We start from the raw sequence: 16,131 nt of genomic DNA, 5'->3' as shown, positions 1-16,131 counted from the left end.
CCCCCAAATACCATTTTCTTTGTCTGATCTAAAGCGTGGTCCCCTTCCATTACTTTTGCATTATTTGGTTGCTGATTTTAGGCAAATGCTATTGTCATTCCCCTCACTATCTCATCGCCATCTCCTCTCACTTTTTTTTTTTTTTTTTTGCTTTTGTTTGTTTTTAAAAAAATTAAAATGTTGAAAGAGGGAAGATGGTGGGGAGATAGTGAGGGGAATGTATTGTAGCAACCCTCCTGATTTTAATAGGGACAAATAAAAATTAATATGGGCAGGAGATAAAAATTTTGATGAAGTTATTATTTTTTTAGGTGTCCAACAGATCTTCTAGATGGACAATATTGGGCTACTGCAATTTTTTAACTATAATTTTTGTACAAACTTATATGTCGGTTTATATTGTGAATACCATGCCACATAATGTTTCATTTGATTAAGCAACAAAGTTTAAGAAATAAGAATAAGTTATTTAATAAGTGACATTATAAATATCAACTAAACTACCATATTAGATTATGAAAAAAGGAGTAGGTTTGGTCATTCTTTTTGAATGGTTCTTTTTGCTTTTTGGTTGTGATGTGAACTAAACAATTGAAAGTTGCTTTACCTTTTTTCTTTTCCAACTATAATTGAATGTACAAACCGGTTTATATTATGAATGACTTTGTGAAAAAATGTTTCATGTGATTAAGCAACAAAGTTTAAGAAATAAGAATAAGTTATTTAATAAGTGACATTATAAAGACCAACTAAACTACCATATTAGATTATGAAAAAGGAGTTGGTTTGATCATTCTTTTTGAATGGTTCTTTTTGCTTCTTGGTTGTGATGTGAGCTAAACAATTGAAAGTTGCTTTACCTTTTTTCTTTTCCAACTATAATTGAATGTATAAACCGGTTTATATTATGAATGACTTTGTGTTAGTATTGTATTGTATATTTACAACTTTGTCCTTCTATTAGTGTTTATTGTTGGTACATTTAAACTTGTCAATGTAATAAATGTGGCAGGACACATGATGGGTCCACACACTATGATGTTTGAGGTGCACCATGGGGGTACTTTTAACAGGCAACATAGGGTTCATTATGTTAGGGGCGATGTTAGTAATTACCCAGAGCCATATGATAGTTCTAAATTGAAATTTTCTGACATAGAGGATATATGTAAGACATATGAGTATAGGTCTGGGGATCTTGTTTATTACTGTGTACCAGGATATCCTTTAGAACGAGGGTTAAGACTTATGTCCTCTGACCACGATGTAACTGAAATGGTGGCAAACCATGTAGGTCATGATTTTGTTGTGTTGTATACAGTAATGTATGGTGTAGTAGATGTTGTTGTAGAAGGTGATGATGAAGAGGATTTAGAGTATGAGAGGACAGTTGTGTTTAGGAAAGATGCTTTCTAGGATTCAGTCCTTAGTGACGATACTGACTGTCTTGACTCGAATGAGGATAGTGCTCCTACTTATAGGGACATTGATGAGGGAGTTGGAAATGATGAAGGTGCAGAGGTTGATGGGGATGAAAATGATGAGCTTGGGGGAAATGATGAGGATGAGGATGAGGATGATGATGCTGAAGAGAGTGATGCAGGTGGAAGTGATGGACAACATAGAGGTGGAGAAGAGATTGAAGAGAGAGAAGAGAGTGATGATAGTTCACACAGGGATGATAGTGATTAGCTTAGGTTACCTGACGATAGTGGTGATGATAGTGCAGTGCCTTCCCGGAGGGATGTAGCCAAAAGGGTGCAGTTTGATTCTACTGATTTAAATAATCCTACAAACAGTACTATATTATAAGAGGGAAGGATTTGAGATTCAAGAGAAATGAGCTTAAAAGGATTGTCATAGTTTGCAAAGACCCAAGGTGCAAGTATATGGTGTATGGGAGGCCGTTGAAAAATGAGATGACATTCCTTTTAGTGTCCATAAGGCCCAAACACACTTGCACTAGGAAGTACCAAAATCATATGGTCACTTCAACTTGGATTGTTGAGTGGTGTATGGATTTTTTTAGGGAGCAGCCAAATATGCCCATAGATGTGTTGCATAAAAAGGTGAAAAACAAATGGAATGAGGATGTCCATGTGAGTTCCCTGTATAGGGCAAGAAAAAAAGCAAGAGAAGAAATATATGAGAAATTGGATCAGCAGTACCATCGTTTGTGGGATTATTGCTCCATGGTTAGGAGCACTAATGTGGGCAGCTGTATGATTTTGATGGTTGAGAGACCAATGGCTGAGGTACCTTGCAGATTTCAAGGACTTTATGTTTCATTGACAGCCATGAAGAATGGCTTTAAGGAAGGGTGTAGGCTTGTTATTGGTGTTGATGCATGTTTTCTAAAGGGTATGTATAAGGGGCAGCTAATGACTGCTGTTGGCAGGGATGCCAACAACAACATGTACCAAATAGCAATAGCTGTGGTAGAGGCTGTGACAAAAGATAGCTGGACATGGTTCTTGGAGGCTCTTGTTACAGATCTTGGTCCAACTCGATATGGGTGGACTTTTATTTCAGATCGACAAAAGGTAATTTAAGAATAAGTTATTATTCATATAAATGCAGAGTTTGGTGTAGTGCATGCAACTAATTATGTTTTCAAATATTGTGTAGGGCCTCGTTCAAAGCCTAGAGCAAGTATGTCCACAGTCCGAGCATCGTACATGTGTTAGGCACTTGTACGCGGATTTTAGAAGTGAAGGTCATGGGGGGTGCTACTGAAAGACTTTCTATGACAAGCTGCTACAGCCTACACAAAGCCAGAGTTCTACAGAGTGATGGATGAGATAAAGAGAATTATCAAGGATGCCCATACATATCTGGAGAAAGTTGACCCCGACATATGGTGTAGGGGTTGGTTCAATACAAATGTCAAGTCTGGTCTCTTACACAATAATACACGTGAGAGCTTCAATTCTTGGATCAAAAAGTTCCGTGACCAGACAATCTTGTCCATGTTGGAAGGAATTAGATGCAAGTTAATGAGAAGGTACGTGAGGAAGAAGGAGATGATTAATTCAATGGAGGAGGCCATAAGACCAAAGATTAGAAAAAAACTTAAAAAGGAAGAGGATGAAGCCAATTCTTGTTGTTGTACATATGCTGGATAGGGTATGTTTGAAGTTGAGTGCCTCGGGAGGAGGCTTGTTGTAGATGTGGATGGTAGAACTTGTGGCTGTAGGAAATGGGATGTAACTGGCATCCCATATTCTCATGTCATTTCAGCCATTTTACACTAAGGTAGAAACCTAATGATTATCTAAGTCCATACTACAGCAAAGAGATGTACTTGAAGTGCTATGACTACATTATTTACCTTGCGCCAAGTGAAGAGCAATGGCCTAGAAGTGACCAACCTAACATTGAGCCACCCAAATCAAGAGTAACTCCTGGCAGACCAAAAAAACTCAGAAATAGGGGTGTTGAAAAACCAAGAAACCCTAGTGCAATCAGGAAGGGGGAAAATAAGAATCAATGTGGGCATTGTCGGAAGTTTGGTCACAATAAGAGATCATGCGAAGCTAGGCTGCAACATGAGGAAAGAAAGGACCGCGCGAGACAATTTTACAAAGAGAATGCATTAACTGACTGGAGTTTGGACATGGTAAGTCATTTGTGTAGTTTACTGTATTTATGGTTTGTTGATTAGTGTTTAATTGACTATGTTTGTCAACAATTGTGTTGGGTTTAGTTTGCTGTATTTACTATTTGTTTATTAGTGTTTAATTGACTATATTTGTCAACAATTGTGTTGGGTTTAGTTTGCTGTATTTACTATATTGTTGATTAGTGTTTAATTGACTATATTTGTCAACAATCGTGTTGGGTTTAGTTTACTGTATTTACTATACTGTTGTAGTTGGATGGATCTTCAACTGCCACCTCAGCAACCACCACCACAAGATCAAGAGTGAACACACCATCAAATGGTGCAAAAAGAGGAAGAGTTAACACACCATCAGTTGGTGCAAAAAGGGAAAAAGTTAACACACCATCAGCTGGTGCAAAAAGAGCAAGAGTGAACACACAATCACAGCCTGTACCAGATACTCCATCACAGTATGCACCACAGCCTCCATCACATCTTGCATCACAACCTGCACTAGAGCCTCCATCACAGCTTGCACCAAAGTCTACCAGAGTAGTACCTTCTTCATCCCATCAAGCCAGAACAGCTAACAGGATAGCAACACATTATGTATACAGATCAAATGTGAATAATTTTTCATTTTTCATTTTTCATATTCGGTAATTTTTCATATTAACCCCAACTTTACTGGCCTGATAGTATACTTATATTGCAGACTAAATCCATATTTGGTCATAAGCAAAAGACAACTGTATGATTGGCTACAAGGACTAGAGAGGGTGGTAGGTTAAGGGAGCATGTTGGGAGTAAGAGACAACCTACCAACCAGAAGTTTATTGTTGATTAGACAGGGGACCTTGTTGGCCCACCCCCAATTCCAAGTGGTGGACCCGTATGCTCTTGGGGTCCTCCCCGAGTTGGTAGTATAACATATAGAACTGCCCCACCAGATTTTGACATACAAAAGGGTAAGGGGACAACTATTGACAACCCTCCGCCAGGTTTTGGGAACCATGTTCGAAGAATGAATAAGGGAAAAGAGAAGTCCACCACAGTAGTGAAGGGCAAAGAGAAGAAGAAAATGTGAGAACTATGACTTGTTATTGACAACTTTTTGTGTTTGACCGCCTAATGGTTGTGTTTATATTTTATAAACATTGTAATGGATGAAGTGAAAATGGTGTAGATGTATACTTTTGGGAACATTTAGAAACTATATGACTTATGGATTCACCATTTTGTAACTATTATGCTGAAATTGTTGACTAGTTGGATAATTGACAAGTTCCTTAGTAGAAAAGCAATATATAGTTGTATTTATATTTTGTAATGGATGAAGTAAAAATGATGTAGATGTATACTTTTGGGAACATTTACAAACTATGTGACGTGTGGATTCACCATTATGTAACTATTATGCTGAAATTGTTCATTAGTTGGATGATTGAAAAGTTCCTTAGTGGAATTGCATCATGGCCTAGAAGCCATGATGTTTGTTGATTAGTGTGTCCATATTCAGGTTTTTTGAGCTTGTTTTAACGATATACCCTTTTATAGCACATTTAAACTTGTCATGTATGTTTCCAATGATTGGAAACTCTCATAGAATATAATGTAATCTGTTTGTGAGTGTTGGACTCTGATAAGCATCCATGCCAAATGCAATATTTTATGTAACAAGCATTCTCTAATTTCAGGTTAGCTGCTATAGGTTATTCACTTGCTATTGTCATTTAAAATTATGGGTTTACGAGCATGTTACAAACTCTATACCCAACTTGTGAAATTCTCCACTATTGAAATTGATAGACATCAAATTCAATAGATGACTCAATTCTGTGAACAAATCCCAAAAACAGCTTGTTAATTAATTTGTACCAACAAAATTCATACAAAGCATTCCAAATATTCCAAATTAAACAAAATTCATACAAAAAAATATTACAAAATAAAACATAACCACAAGTTTGATAGGCTGATAGGCTGATAGTAGTTGGATTGGATTAACAAGAGATTACAACAAAAACATGCAAATTCATTTGTCTTCTTCATCTGGTCAACATCAGCCTTGATGCAAGTTCATTAGAAGAAAATAGATAAAACATCATTCCAGTAACAAGACACAAACAACATGCAGGTGCAACTTGGAACTTCAGCTGCTAGCCCTTATACTTATTCTTCTGCCTTTCAAGTTTAAGTGCGAAATTAACAGCATTAACTTCCATTTTCGACTTGATCTGAGCAATTTCAATCTTGCATTTGAAGACTTCCATTGCTCTTTCAGACTTCAAATCCTGCTGCCACTCCATCAACATCTACATCACTCGATCACAGCACATACAAATGTCTGGTTCAACCCATTTAAAAAAATTGCAACAACGATTTTTTTCATTCTGTATAATCACACAATTAGGGTCTAACCCATTACTAAAACAGCAAAAATTATATTTCTGTTCAAATAAAATTTCTAAACCATAAACTTACCACATAATTTACATACGTATAAAACCTCTTGCCATTATTTTTAGTTGTGGAAGCTGTTTCGATCACTATTTTACTCTCACATTTGCAAATCGGATGGCTCAATCCTGAATCGCTTACCTCACCCTCGGAGTACTCCATCTTTCACCGTCGTAACCGTGGGACTCCTTCACCGTCTTGAGCTCGTCGCTGGCAGAGGAGAATGAGTGTGGGTCGAGGTCTTCAGCTACTGCAAAACCCAAGCTTTGCGATTGCGATTTCCTCAGAAGGGTGGAAGCCGTCGGTTGCGGTTGCGATTGCTCAGATTTGCAGTGGTTCTTCATGTGCGTCGCTTGTCAGTGTTGGAGTGCAAACAATCAATGAGTTCGATTTTGGCCGGCAAATCGAGTGGCCATTTAAGTTAGTAAGGTGAGGAAGCATGAGGGTATAATGGGTAGTTCAGATGAAAAAAGTCACGTGTTTCGTTTTCCGTTTGGGGTTAACGATTGATTTAGACGGAGGGGTCCAAATTGAGAGTAATTGAAAGTTCAGGGGGGATATTTCAAAACGGGTAAAAGTTTGGGGGTCCTTAGTGAAGTTTTCCCATTTTTTTTAAGTGTCATATATAATGCTAGGCTATTTAATTTTTGAAAATGAATAGTTTAATTTTTTCAAGTATCAAATATAATGCTAGGCTAGGCTATTTTATTTATCAACATGAATTGTTTAATTTTTTTATGTGATGTATTTCGCAGGTTGATATGAGTTTTCGGGGAAAGTCAAGAGCACAGAGACCACTAGTGCGAGTGACCCCGAAAGCACAGTTGTCAGGGTCACCATCGTATCATGTGATTGAGACACAGAACCCGCATGTAGTGCAACCTAGCTTGTTTATGCGCCACAAAGATGCAGTTTATCGACGTAGTCCACCCCAGTATGACGTTGGCTCAGGCTTACTATATGAGCCATCGTCACTGAGCCAAGTAGGGTTTGTCCCACACGGCCATTTCGCTCGACCCCCGTATGATGTTGGCTCAGGCTTGCTATCTGAGCCAACGTAACTAAGCCAATTAGGGTTGGTCTCACATGACCATTTTGATCAGCCAGTGCACAGCAATGCAAATATGCATGCCATGGATGCGACGCAGGCCATGGAGGGCATGCGTCATGATAGGGTTGATGCCACGCAGTCCAAGCAGCCCCATGAGCCAAATTATTATTATTATTATTATTATTTAAATATATCTTTAAAAAGTAACTTTTCCCCAAAAAAAAACATTTATTTTTTATTTTTTTAAAAAAGGAGGAGAAGCGATTGACCCCAGGGGATGGCTCGTCGCCACCCATCACATGGGTGGTTGGGGTGGCACGAGGCTACCACATGGCCAACGGGTGGCGTGCGGCCACTAGCCTCGCGCCACCCTAGCCACCCATGGGATGGGCGGCAGCAGTGAGCCGCCCCTTGGGATGGCTTCTCCTCCTTTTTATTTTTTTTTAAAAACAAATAAATAAATGTTTTTATTATTTGATATAATCAAGTGTGTTAAGTTTGTTTTTGAGTTTTTGATTCTAGATGCTTTTAGACCCTTGGATGTTTTCGATGGTTAGAATCTTAAAAAATGAGATTTCCAATTACTCACAATTGGAGGGGATCCTGACCAGTACCAACACATGACAGCTACTTAAACCGGCTATTCTTTCACTCAGAGTAATTCTAGAAGGTCTACTTGTGTCTTATTAGAATGATGTGGCTATTAAAATTACCCTTTGATCAAAATTCAATAATGATCAATTACAAGTTCAATGATGATTTTAATAGCTATATCATTCTTAGTATAATATAAATAGGACACGAGTAAACCTTTTAGAATTACTCATTTCACTCATCCTCTTTGGAGAGTTTTTCCTTTTTACTCCCTTCAAATGAGTGAGCACTATAAGAAGTTTGTGCGTACTAAAACTATATATATATATATATTCAAAGCAAGATTTCGGATGTAATCTTTACTTAAAATAACTAGTTAAATGTGGAGATTTTTTGGTATTTTTTATTATATGGCTAGTCAAAATAACCTTTTGATTACTTTGATTGGCTGATGTAAGGATGCTCGGAAAGTATTTACTCTTTACTCTTTTAAAATGAGTAGAGATTTTTATGTGGAGTAAAACCACAAAACCAAAGCATATCTATTGATTTTTCATGTCATTTTCAAAGCAAGATTGCCAATATCTAATAAAATATATATATTCTGACCACTGCTGGGTTGATGTGGATGCTTTTGCTGCAAGCTAGGCCTCAATGAGTGCAGCATTTTCCTTCTAAAACATGATTGTCAAAACAACTTTGGCTAGTGAATGATCGAACTGGTTTGGGTTTGCGATTTTTTTTTTCTATTTTATTAAATTAAATTTAAAATTGTGAATATTGAGGAGAAAAAAGAGTTGAGATTACGTTTGAGTTGTTTGAAGAATATAAAATTTTGAATAAAATTAAAAAATTTTGAGTTGAATTGAGTTTAGTGGTGTCAAATCAACTAAAAAAAGAGAAAAAAGTTAAGAAAAAATTGGCAAAAATTGTCTTCCAAAAAAGCCCTAGTAACAATTAACAATAAATACACGGACAAATGGAGAGCATGCAAAATATAGTAGTGGAGTGGGATCTTTTAGTCTCTTGATTTCCACATTCTGAGTACTTCATTAATTTCCCGATATGCATGCCATCTTCATTCTCCCCGGCCCTTTCATATATTATATATATATATATATATATATATATATATATATATATATGGTGTGATGGCCAGAAATGCTGCAGCTTTGTAGAGGGAAACTATTATGGGATCAAGTTTGGCGTGCCAATAATTTATAGTGAGTAGTTGGTGGAGCAGAACATGCATCATATATAGACAAGAAAGGTACGTAGGCCAGGGCCATGCAGTGGATTTTTCCACTCTTTCTCTTTCGCGTGGTTTTCTTAACCATAAAACAGTAAGTAGAGAAACAAACATACATTAATAGCAACCACTTGAAAAACAGCTGTTGACTTGAAATATGGATGGCACAGAAGCCCAGAGCTCCAACTCCGATGGCAAACGAGGCGGTTGGATCACCTTCGTCTTCATCTCTGGTCGCTTTCTCTCTCTCTCTCTCTCTCTCTCTCTCTCTTCTCACTTACGCGCGTGCATCACAAACGATGTGTTGGAGGAATTAACTGATCATATGTTTCTTCTTTCTAGGGGCTGTGATGGGGTTGACGCTTGCGGCTGGAGGATGGATGTCAAACTTGATTGTATATCTGATTCAGGAGTTCAATGTGGAAAGCATAAATGCTGCTCAGATTTCAAACATAGTTAACGGCTGCTCCAATCTTTTTCCGGTCATCGGAGCAATTGTTGCCGACTCTTTCTTAACTTCTTTCTCTGTTATCTCAATTTCAGCCTGTATCTCCTTACTGGTACGTAATGTTCTCTCTCTCTCTCTCATTTTTTAGATAGATATTCTTTGACTGGTGGACAATTTTACGTTAGAATTGTCCTAGATCTGATCTTTGTGTCGAAAGGAAAATATCCTTTTACCTTGAGAAAACAATGAAAGAAAATATGACTTGTCCTACACGATTGCAAAGGAAGAGTGTCTTTTAGTCTCACTCTTATAATACTCTTTTGTCATGCGAGAATTATTTGAATATTAAAAGGAAGAGTGTCTGACTCTTATAATACACGATTTCAAAGTCAAAAGTTAATTGGGCTCTTTTATTATAAATCAATTTTTTTTTTTCATTTTTCTATACAAAATATTCTTATTTTTTCTCGCATCAATTAATCTTTGCTAAAAAAAAGCCCCAAGACTTTCACCAAACAGAGCTACTAAAACTATGTGCTTATGTATCAGGTGTCAATTGAAAACTAATTTAATTTCTTATTTATATGAAGGACTACCATGATTAGTAGGGCTGGTGTGGTTGTTGACAGTCCGAGCTTTTAAACTAATTAATTAAATAGTATTTATACAGCATTTACGCCTGGTTCACCCAATGTTTAGCATTTTTAAAGCAACTACATCGATGGAGTTTGCATTTTCTAGACCGATGATATATATATATATATATATATATATAACAAAACAAAATATTAAAGTACATGACTAGCTAAAATAACCTGAATGGTATTGTTCCAAAAAATTTACATTTGCAGGGAATAATTCTTTTAGGATTGACGGCAACACTTGATCCCTTGAGACCTCAACCGTGTGATGTTAATGGATCAAGCATTTGCACGCCACCCTCAGCCGTCCAATACGCGGTTCTATACGCAGGTTTAGCTCTGTCGTGTATTGGGTTGGGAGGAACACGATTTACTCTAGCAACAATGGGAGCAAACCAGTTTGATAATCCTAAGGATCAAGCCATTTTCTTCAACTGGTACTTCGTCGGCATTTACGCCGGTTCTGCGCTGAGCAACGCCATCGTCTACATGGAAGATAACGTGAGCTGGAAATTAGGATACGGCGTCAGTGCATTCGTTAACTTCATCGGCCTCGCCGCCTTCTTGCTGGGACGCCGTTACTACATCCGTGATAAGCCGCAGTGGAGCCCCTTCACAGGGTTAGCTCGTGTGGTTGTTGCCACTTTTCACAAAAGGAAGGTGCAGCTCTCTTCCAAAATCGAGGATTACTACTGTGGAAAAGATGGAATCACTACGGAAAATATTGCTACAGTACCTAAGAAGAGATTCAGGTACGCTGTTATTATAACGAGAAATACTATAGTAAAATAAAAATATCATTTTTGGCCTCTTAAGTGGTAAGGGGCTTTGGGCATCATTTGTAGTTGTCGTGGTCCTACCTATTAATGGGACCTGTAATCTCTTGCCACCTACAATTTTTATAGACTAAAAATAATTATTTTATTACATTATAACATATCTCTATTATAACTTATTAATGAGTTTAACATTTTTTTTCTTTTTCCTTTTTTAAGAGAAATGATGAAAACGAAAGAAAGGTTGCCAACAGCCCATTAATATTGCCCCTATATCGGAAAGAGTTTTTTTTTTTTTTTTTAATTGGGTTAAAAGAATTTTCTTAAATTAAATCTATAAAATAATTCATACTCTCTTGATCATGAGCATTTGAATAACAAAAAATTTTTCCAACCCAATTTAAAAAAGAAATAGACAGAAATTCTTTTCAAACTGATATAAAGGAAATATCCTCTAACTCATGTAAAATAGTATCAAATGTCTATAAACATTTTAAAAAAGCACATTAAATTCTTAACCTTATTAATAATTTATTAATTTAGACTAAATTTAATGTATTTTTTAAATATTTATAAATACTATTTTATATGAGTAGAAAGATATTTTCTCTATACTAATTTAGATGAAATTTCTTTAAAAAAAAAATTATGTCGATAGTAATTAAACCACCGCAGTTATTTGTAGGTACTTCTTTAAGAATTCTTTGGATAAAATTGAGCTCACCTTCCAATAACTTCAAGTTGCTCCACTGAGACGTAAACCCTAAGATGGGGAATAGGACGTACAAGAGCCAGTAAAGTCGCGCTACAATTCACGAAAAATACGGAAAAGTAGTTGTCTTTTTGCGGATCACTGGTTGCTAGCTATCATTAGATTTCCAAATCCCTTTGATGATTTTAATTAATTAGTCTTTTTGGATGGAAGTTGGTACTGATTCACTGAACAACAGGATCCGGATCACCACCGATAGGAAGAAATTTTAAAATTTTCAATTGTTAATAATGACTTTTTATTTTAAATTTAATGGTCTATAAATTATTTAAATGTCAATAAAATAAAAATTAACATTTAATGCTTTGATTGTATAAAAATAACTGATATTTTATAAATTATTGAATTTAAAATAAAAAATTACGACTAACAATTAAAAAATTACAAATTTCTTCTCCATTAGAGAGATTCTCAATTTCCAAAAAAAAAAAAACATGATACTACAGTTGTTAACATATTCACGATTAGAGTACTGTTCGGCTGCGCTGTTTTTCATTACTTACTAGAAAGGTGTGATATTCCCTTGAGAGCTGATTCCTATTCTTCCCTTATCCTCAATATATACCTCCATGCTTATGAATGTCTCATCGGTGGAGCACTAATTAATTGGTGGTCGGAGCACTACCATGGTGATGATGACAGTTTCGATTTGATTCAATCATTTTTTTTTTTTTTTTTATAAAATATTTGACAAAGCATACCTTCTATAATTGTTACGTCTATTTAATTCACGTACACGTACATCTCAAAAATTCTAATTTTCTTTTCTTGTCTAGGTTCTTGGGAGAAAAGTGTTATGTCTATTCAATTTACACGTCAAATTCTAGCTTCATATATATAGTACTATTGACTTTTATGAGAAAACGTCAAAGTAGAATGGAGAAATGTTTGCTATAATCTTGTTATTATTGGTGCTATAATCTTGTTGACACCAATTCTAATGCAAATAACTTTATAAAGAATGTAACTTTGTAGCACACCTTTCGATTTATTTTCTTGTTTTAAATTGCCATATTAATAGGGATGTTGTAACTTTTATTACAATTTCTTTTACCAATTGATATATAAATTTATAATTAGTAAAATGATTAACCAAATTTTTAATGCAGGTTCCTCAACCGTGCAGCACTTAAAACGGAAGGAGATGTTCAGCCGGATGGTTCAATCGCAAAGCCTTGGAGGATATGTACAATACAACAAGTAGAAGATCTCAAAACACTCATCAGAATCTTCCCATTATGGTCATCCAGTATTTTCTTAGGCACCCCAATAGGAATCCAGGCCAGTTTGACCGTCCTCCAAGCTTTGACCATTGACCGTCACCTTGGACCTCATTTCCAAATCCCAGCTGGCTCTATCCTAGTCGTCGTCCTAATCTCCACAGGAATCTCTCTCACCCTTATCGATCGTTTCTTGTGTCCCATGTGGCAAAAGCTTACTCGTTCATGTCCAACCCCCCTCCAGCGAATAGGATTGGGCCACGTGCTAAACGTTCTAAGCATGGCCACTTCAGCACTCGTTGAAACAAAGCGGCTCAAAATTGCCCGAGCCCACCACCTCCAAACCCGGCCCGGCTCCATAGTCCCCATGTCGGTCTTGTGGCTGTTTCCACAGCTGGTTTTGGTTGGCCTTGGAGAAGCATTTCACTTCCCGGGGCAAGTAGCGTTGTATTATCAAGAATTCCCAGCGTCACTACGAAGCACATCAACGGCGATGATTGCATTGATCATAGGGATTGCTTTTTATCTGAGCACGGCTTTGATTGACCTTGTTCGAAGGGCCACCGACTGGTTGCCAGGTAATATAAATGATGGGAGGATAGATAATGTGTACTGGGTGGTGGTTGTGGTGGGAGTGGTCAACTTCTTTTACTACATGGTGTGCTCTTCTTTGTACAAGTATCAAAATGTTGAAAAGGGAGCAGATGAGAGTTCTTCTAGTGAGAAGTGATGCCACCGGTTAACAACGCAAGGGGCTTGATGCATTTATAACAAATTATTCAGGTCAACAATAAAGATCACAACAAATTAAAAAATAGGGATGTGTGATGTGTTTACAGTGTAGGTTTTTTTAAATTGTCATCAATTGTTACTAATTTTTTTAGTGACGTGTTGAAGTTCACACATCACTAATTAATAATGTGTGAACTTTAACACGTTACTAACTAGCGATTAGGGGTGACAAAATGGGTACCCATACACGACCCGATTATGACCCGCGGGTACCCGTTACACGATTAGCCTATACCCAGACACGACCCGTTTAGCTAAACGGGTAATCGGGTTTGACACGATTACGACACGAAAATAACCGGGTAACCCGACACGACCCGTTTTACCCGTTTAAAATAACCGGGTATAAACGGGTAGACACGACCCGACACGACCCGATTACCCTAAACTATAATTTTTTTTTAAAAAAAAAAAAAAATTAAAATTCAAAATTGTAATAATAATACTAATACATTATACATCAATATAGTCAATGCAAAAAATTGAGTTCTAAGAGATTAAAGGCTTTAATAAAGAATAAGAAAAAAAAAAAAAATTGGAAAGTGACCGTAATTGACAAATTGTACTCCAAAATAAATTACTAAACTCATAATTTCACCTAAACTTAAAAGTTAAAAGTTAAAACAAGTAAGTTCATTTATTAAAATAGTCCACTTATAATTTAGTCCCACATGTAACAAAAGTGTTAAAAAATTAATTTGAACAAAGATACAAATTCTCAGACATTTTTTTTAGCATCCAACCCTGGGCCAAGACTCAATATTTTTGAATTCCATGAGAGCCATAGAAGACCAAGACCCTTATTTAATTGTGCAAATACATTTATCAAAATGTGTAATATAATAGAATAGTTATAATTTAAGTGATTTTCATTTTAGCAACGATAAGGTAAAGTTACTAAAGTACAGTAAAGTTTTTCTAAAGATCACAAATTTGCTATCCGAAACAAACAATGGCATCAAATTGAAGATCCTATTATAATATTTTTTTCAATATTTGATTACAATAATATTTCTTTTATTTTAAAACATGATAATCAATATAATGATAAATTGTAGATAAATAAAAGTGGTAATAGCTAATATAATAAAATCATAAATTTTTATCTAAAAATAATAAATAAGACTTAAAAAAATATTAACTATACAACATCGTTCTTCTTGATGATAGATTACACTCATATTTATAAGATTTATTTAGCTAAAAGAAATTCCAGTTATTAATTTCCATCTCTTATTACAAAGAATTATATATACCACAAGATGCGATGGCTACTTACCACTCAAAACATCTTTGTAAGAAGATAACATGTGAATTACAAAAGGAGTGAAGTAAAGTGACCTGACCACTGACGTGAGGAGTCTGAGGCAGTGAGGTGAGACCGCGAGATTCGTGCGTGCGTGAGGCGAGAAACCGGGTCAGGAAAAGAAAAAAAAGCGGAATTACGGCCCAGATTGACCGCCCGGACCCGCTGCAATATCGTGTCTGCGGCGGAATTGACCCCTTGGCCAGTGCCCAATGGTGTTGGGCCGATTCTGACGAACCGTTAGCCCAAACCCAATGCACATTTTTTAAGTACAGCCATTGTTGATGTCGGACCGGGTCGTGTCAAAATTACCCGGCCCTACTAGCGATGTGTTAGCACCAATTTAAAAAAATTTCAAAAAAGGAAAAAAAAAAAAAAATTGTGATGCATTGGTGATGTGTAAACAATAACACGTCACCAATCATGGGGACATGCCATAGTGGCATGTCACCAATAGGGTATGACACATCATCGGTTGGTGACATGTAAGAGTGACATGTCACCCTATTAGTGACGTGCCATTGTGGCACGTCATCAGTGGGTGTACTTTTTTTTTTTTTTTGTCTTATGTGTATATTATTGTTGTTTTTAAGAAGAAAAAAAAGCTTGCTCTTATTTCTTTCATTTGGTTTTAAAAAAATAATATACATTTTCATACCAAGAGAACGTTTAGAATTTCTAATTAGTTTTTGCATTTTAATTAAGATCATACTGTTGAGATTTTTAATGAGAAGATCTAGTATGATCTATATATATATATATATATATATATATATACTCTTAAAAATCAAATTTTCATAACAAATGCTCCTCACACTCATTTGAGTAAAAAAAAAAAAATGGTTACAACCGAAACATCAATATTATGAAATTATAATATAACTTTATAATTTCTAACTTTACTCAGAGCCAAAAATAGTGGTAAATAAACATATATTAATGTTTACTTATAAATATCGTGGATCATCCATAAACTACTTTGGTTTCTAGTAGACTTGTACTACTAGTTAGTTTGCATTCTCATTAGGTTAATCGATAGTGATCTACCCTTTTAGGCTAGTTGGATCATGTCCAATTTATGACCAATTTTCATAGGTTTATTGTTTACCCATTCTATTTTTTTCGAGTAATGTTAGAATGAAATCCTGTAGTTTTTTTTTTTTTGGTGCTTCTTTTCAAAATTGATGTAAATTTATATCTATCAACATTTTGGTTTTT

General features: G+C 35.9%; 1 protein-coding gene across 1 annotated transcript; it reads left to right on the top strand.

The window, feature by feature from the left end:
• The first annotated feature begins 9,035 nt into the window (after positions 1 to 9,035).
• On the top strand, positions 9,036 to 13,565 carry LOC132164381 (protein NRT1/ PTR FAMILY 2.7-like). Its single transcript, XM_059574885.1, has 4 exons — positions 9,036 to 9,191; positions 9,301 to 9,518; positions 10,258 to 10,799; positions 12,705 to 13,565. Exons 1-4 carry the CDS (start codon positions 9,116 to 9,118, stop codon positions 13,543 to 13,545), a joined length of 1,677 nt encoding a protein of 558 aa, XP_059430868.1. The 5' UTR covers positions 9,036 to 9,115; the 3' UTR covers positions 13,546 to 13,565.
• Positions 13,566 to 16,131: the final 2,566 nt, after the last annotated feature.

This window comes from Corylus avellana, chromosome ca10, assembly GCF_901000735.1.
Source record: "Corylus avellana chromosome ca10, CavTom2PMs-1.0".
Lineage (NCBI taxonomy): Eukaryota > Viridiplantae > Streptophyta > Magnoliopsida > Fagales > Betulaceae > Corylus > Corylus avellana.
The sequence above is the reverse complement of the archived record's forward strand: the minus strand, read 5'-3'. Positions and strand labels throughout refer to the sequence as shown.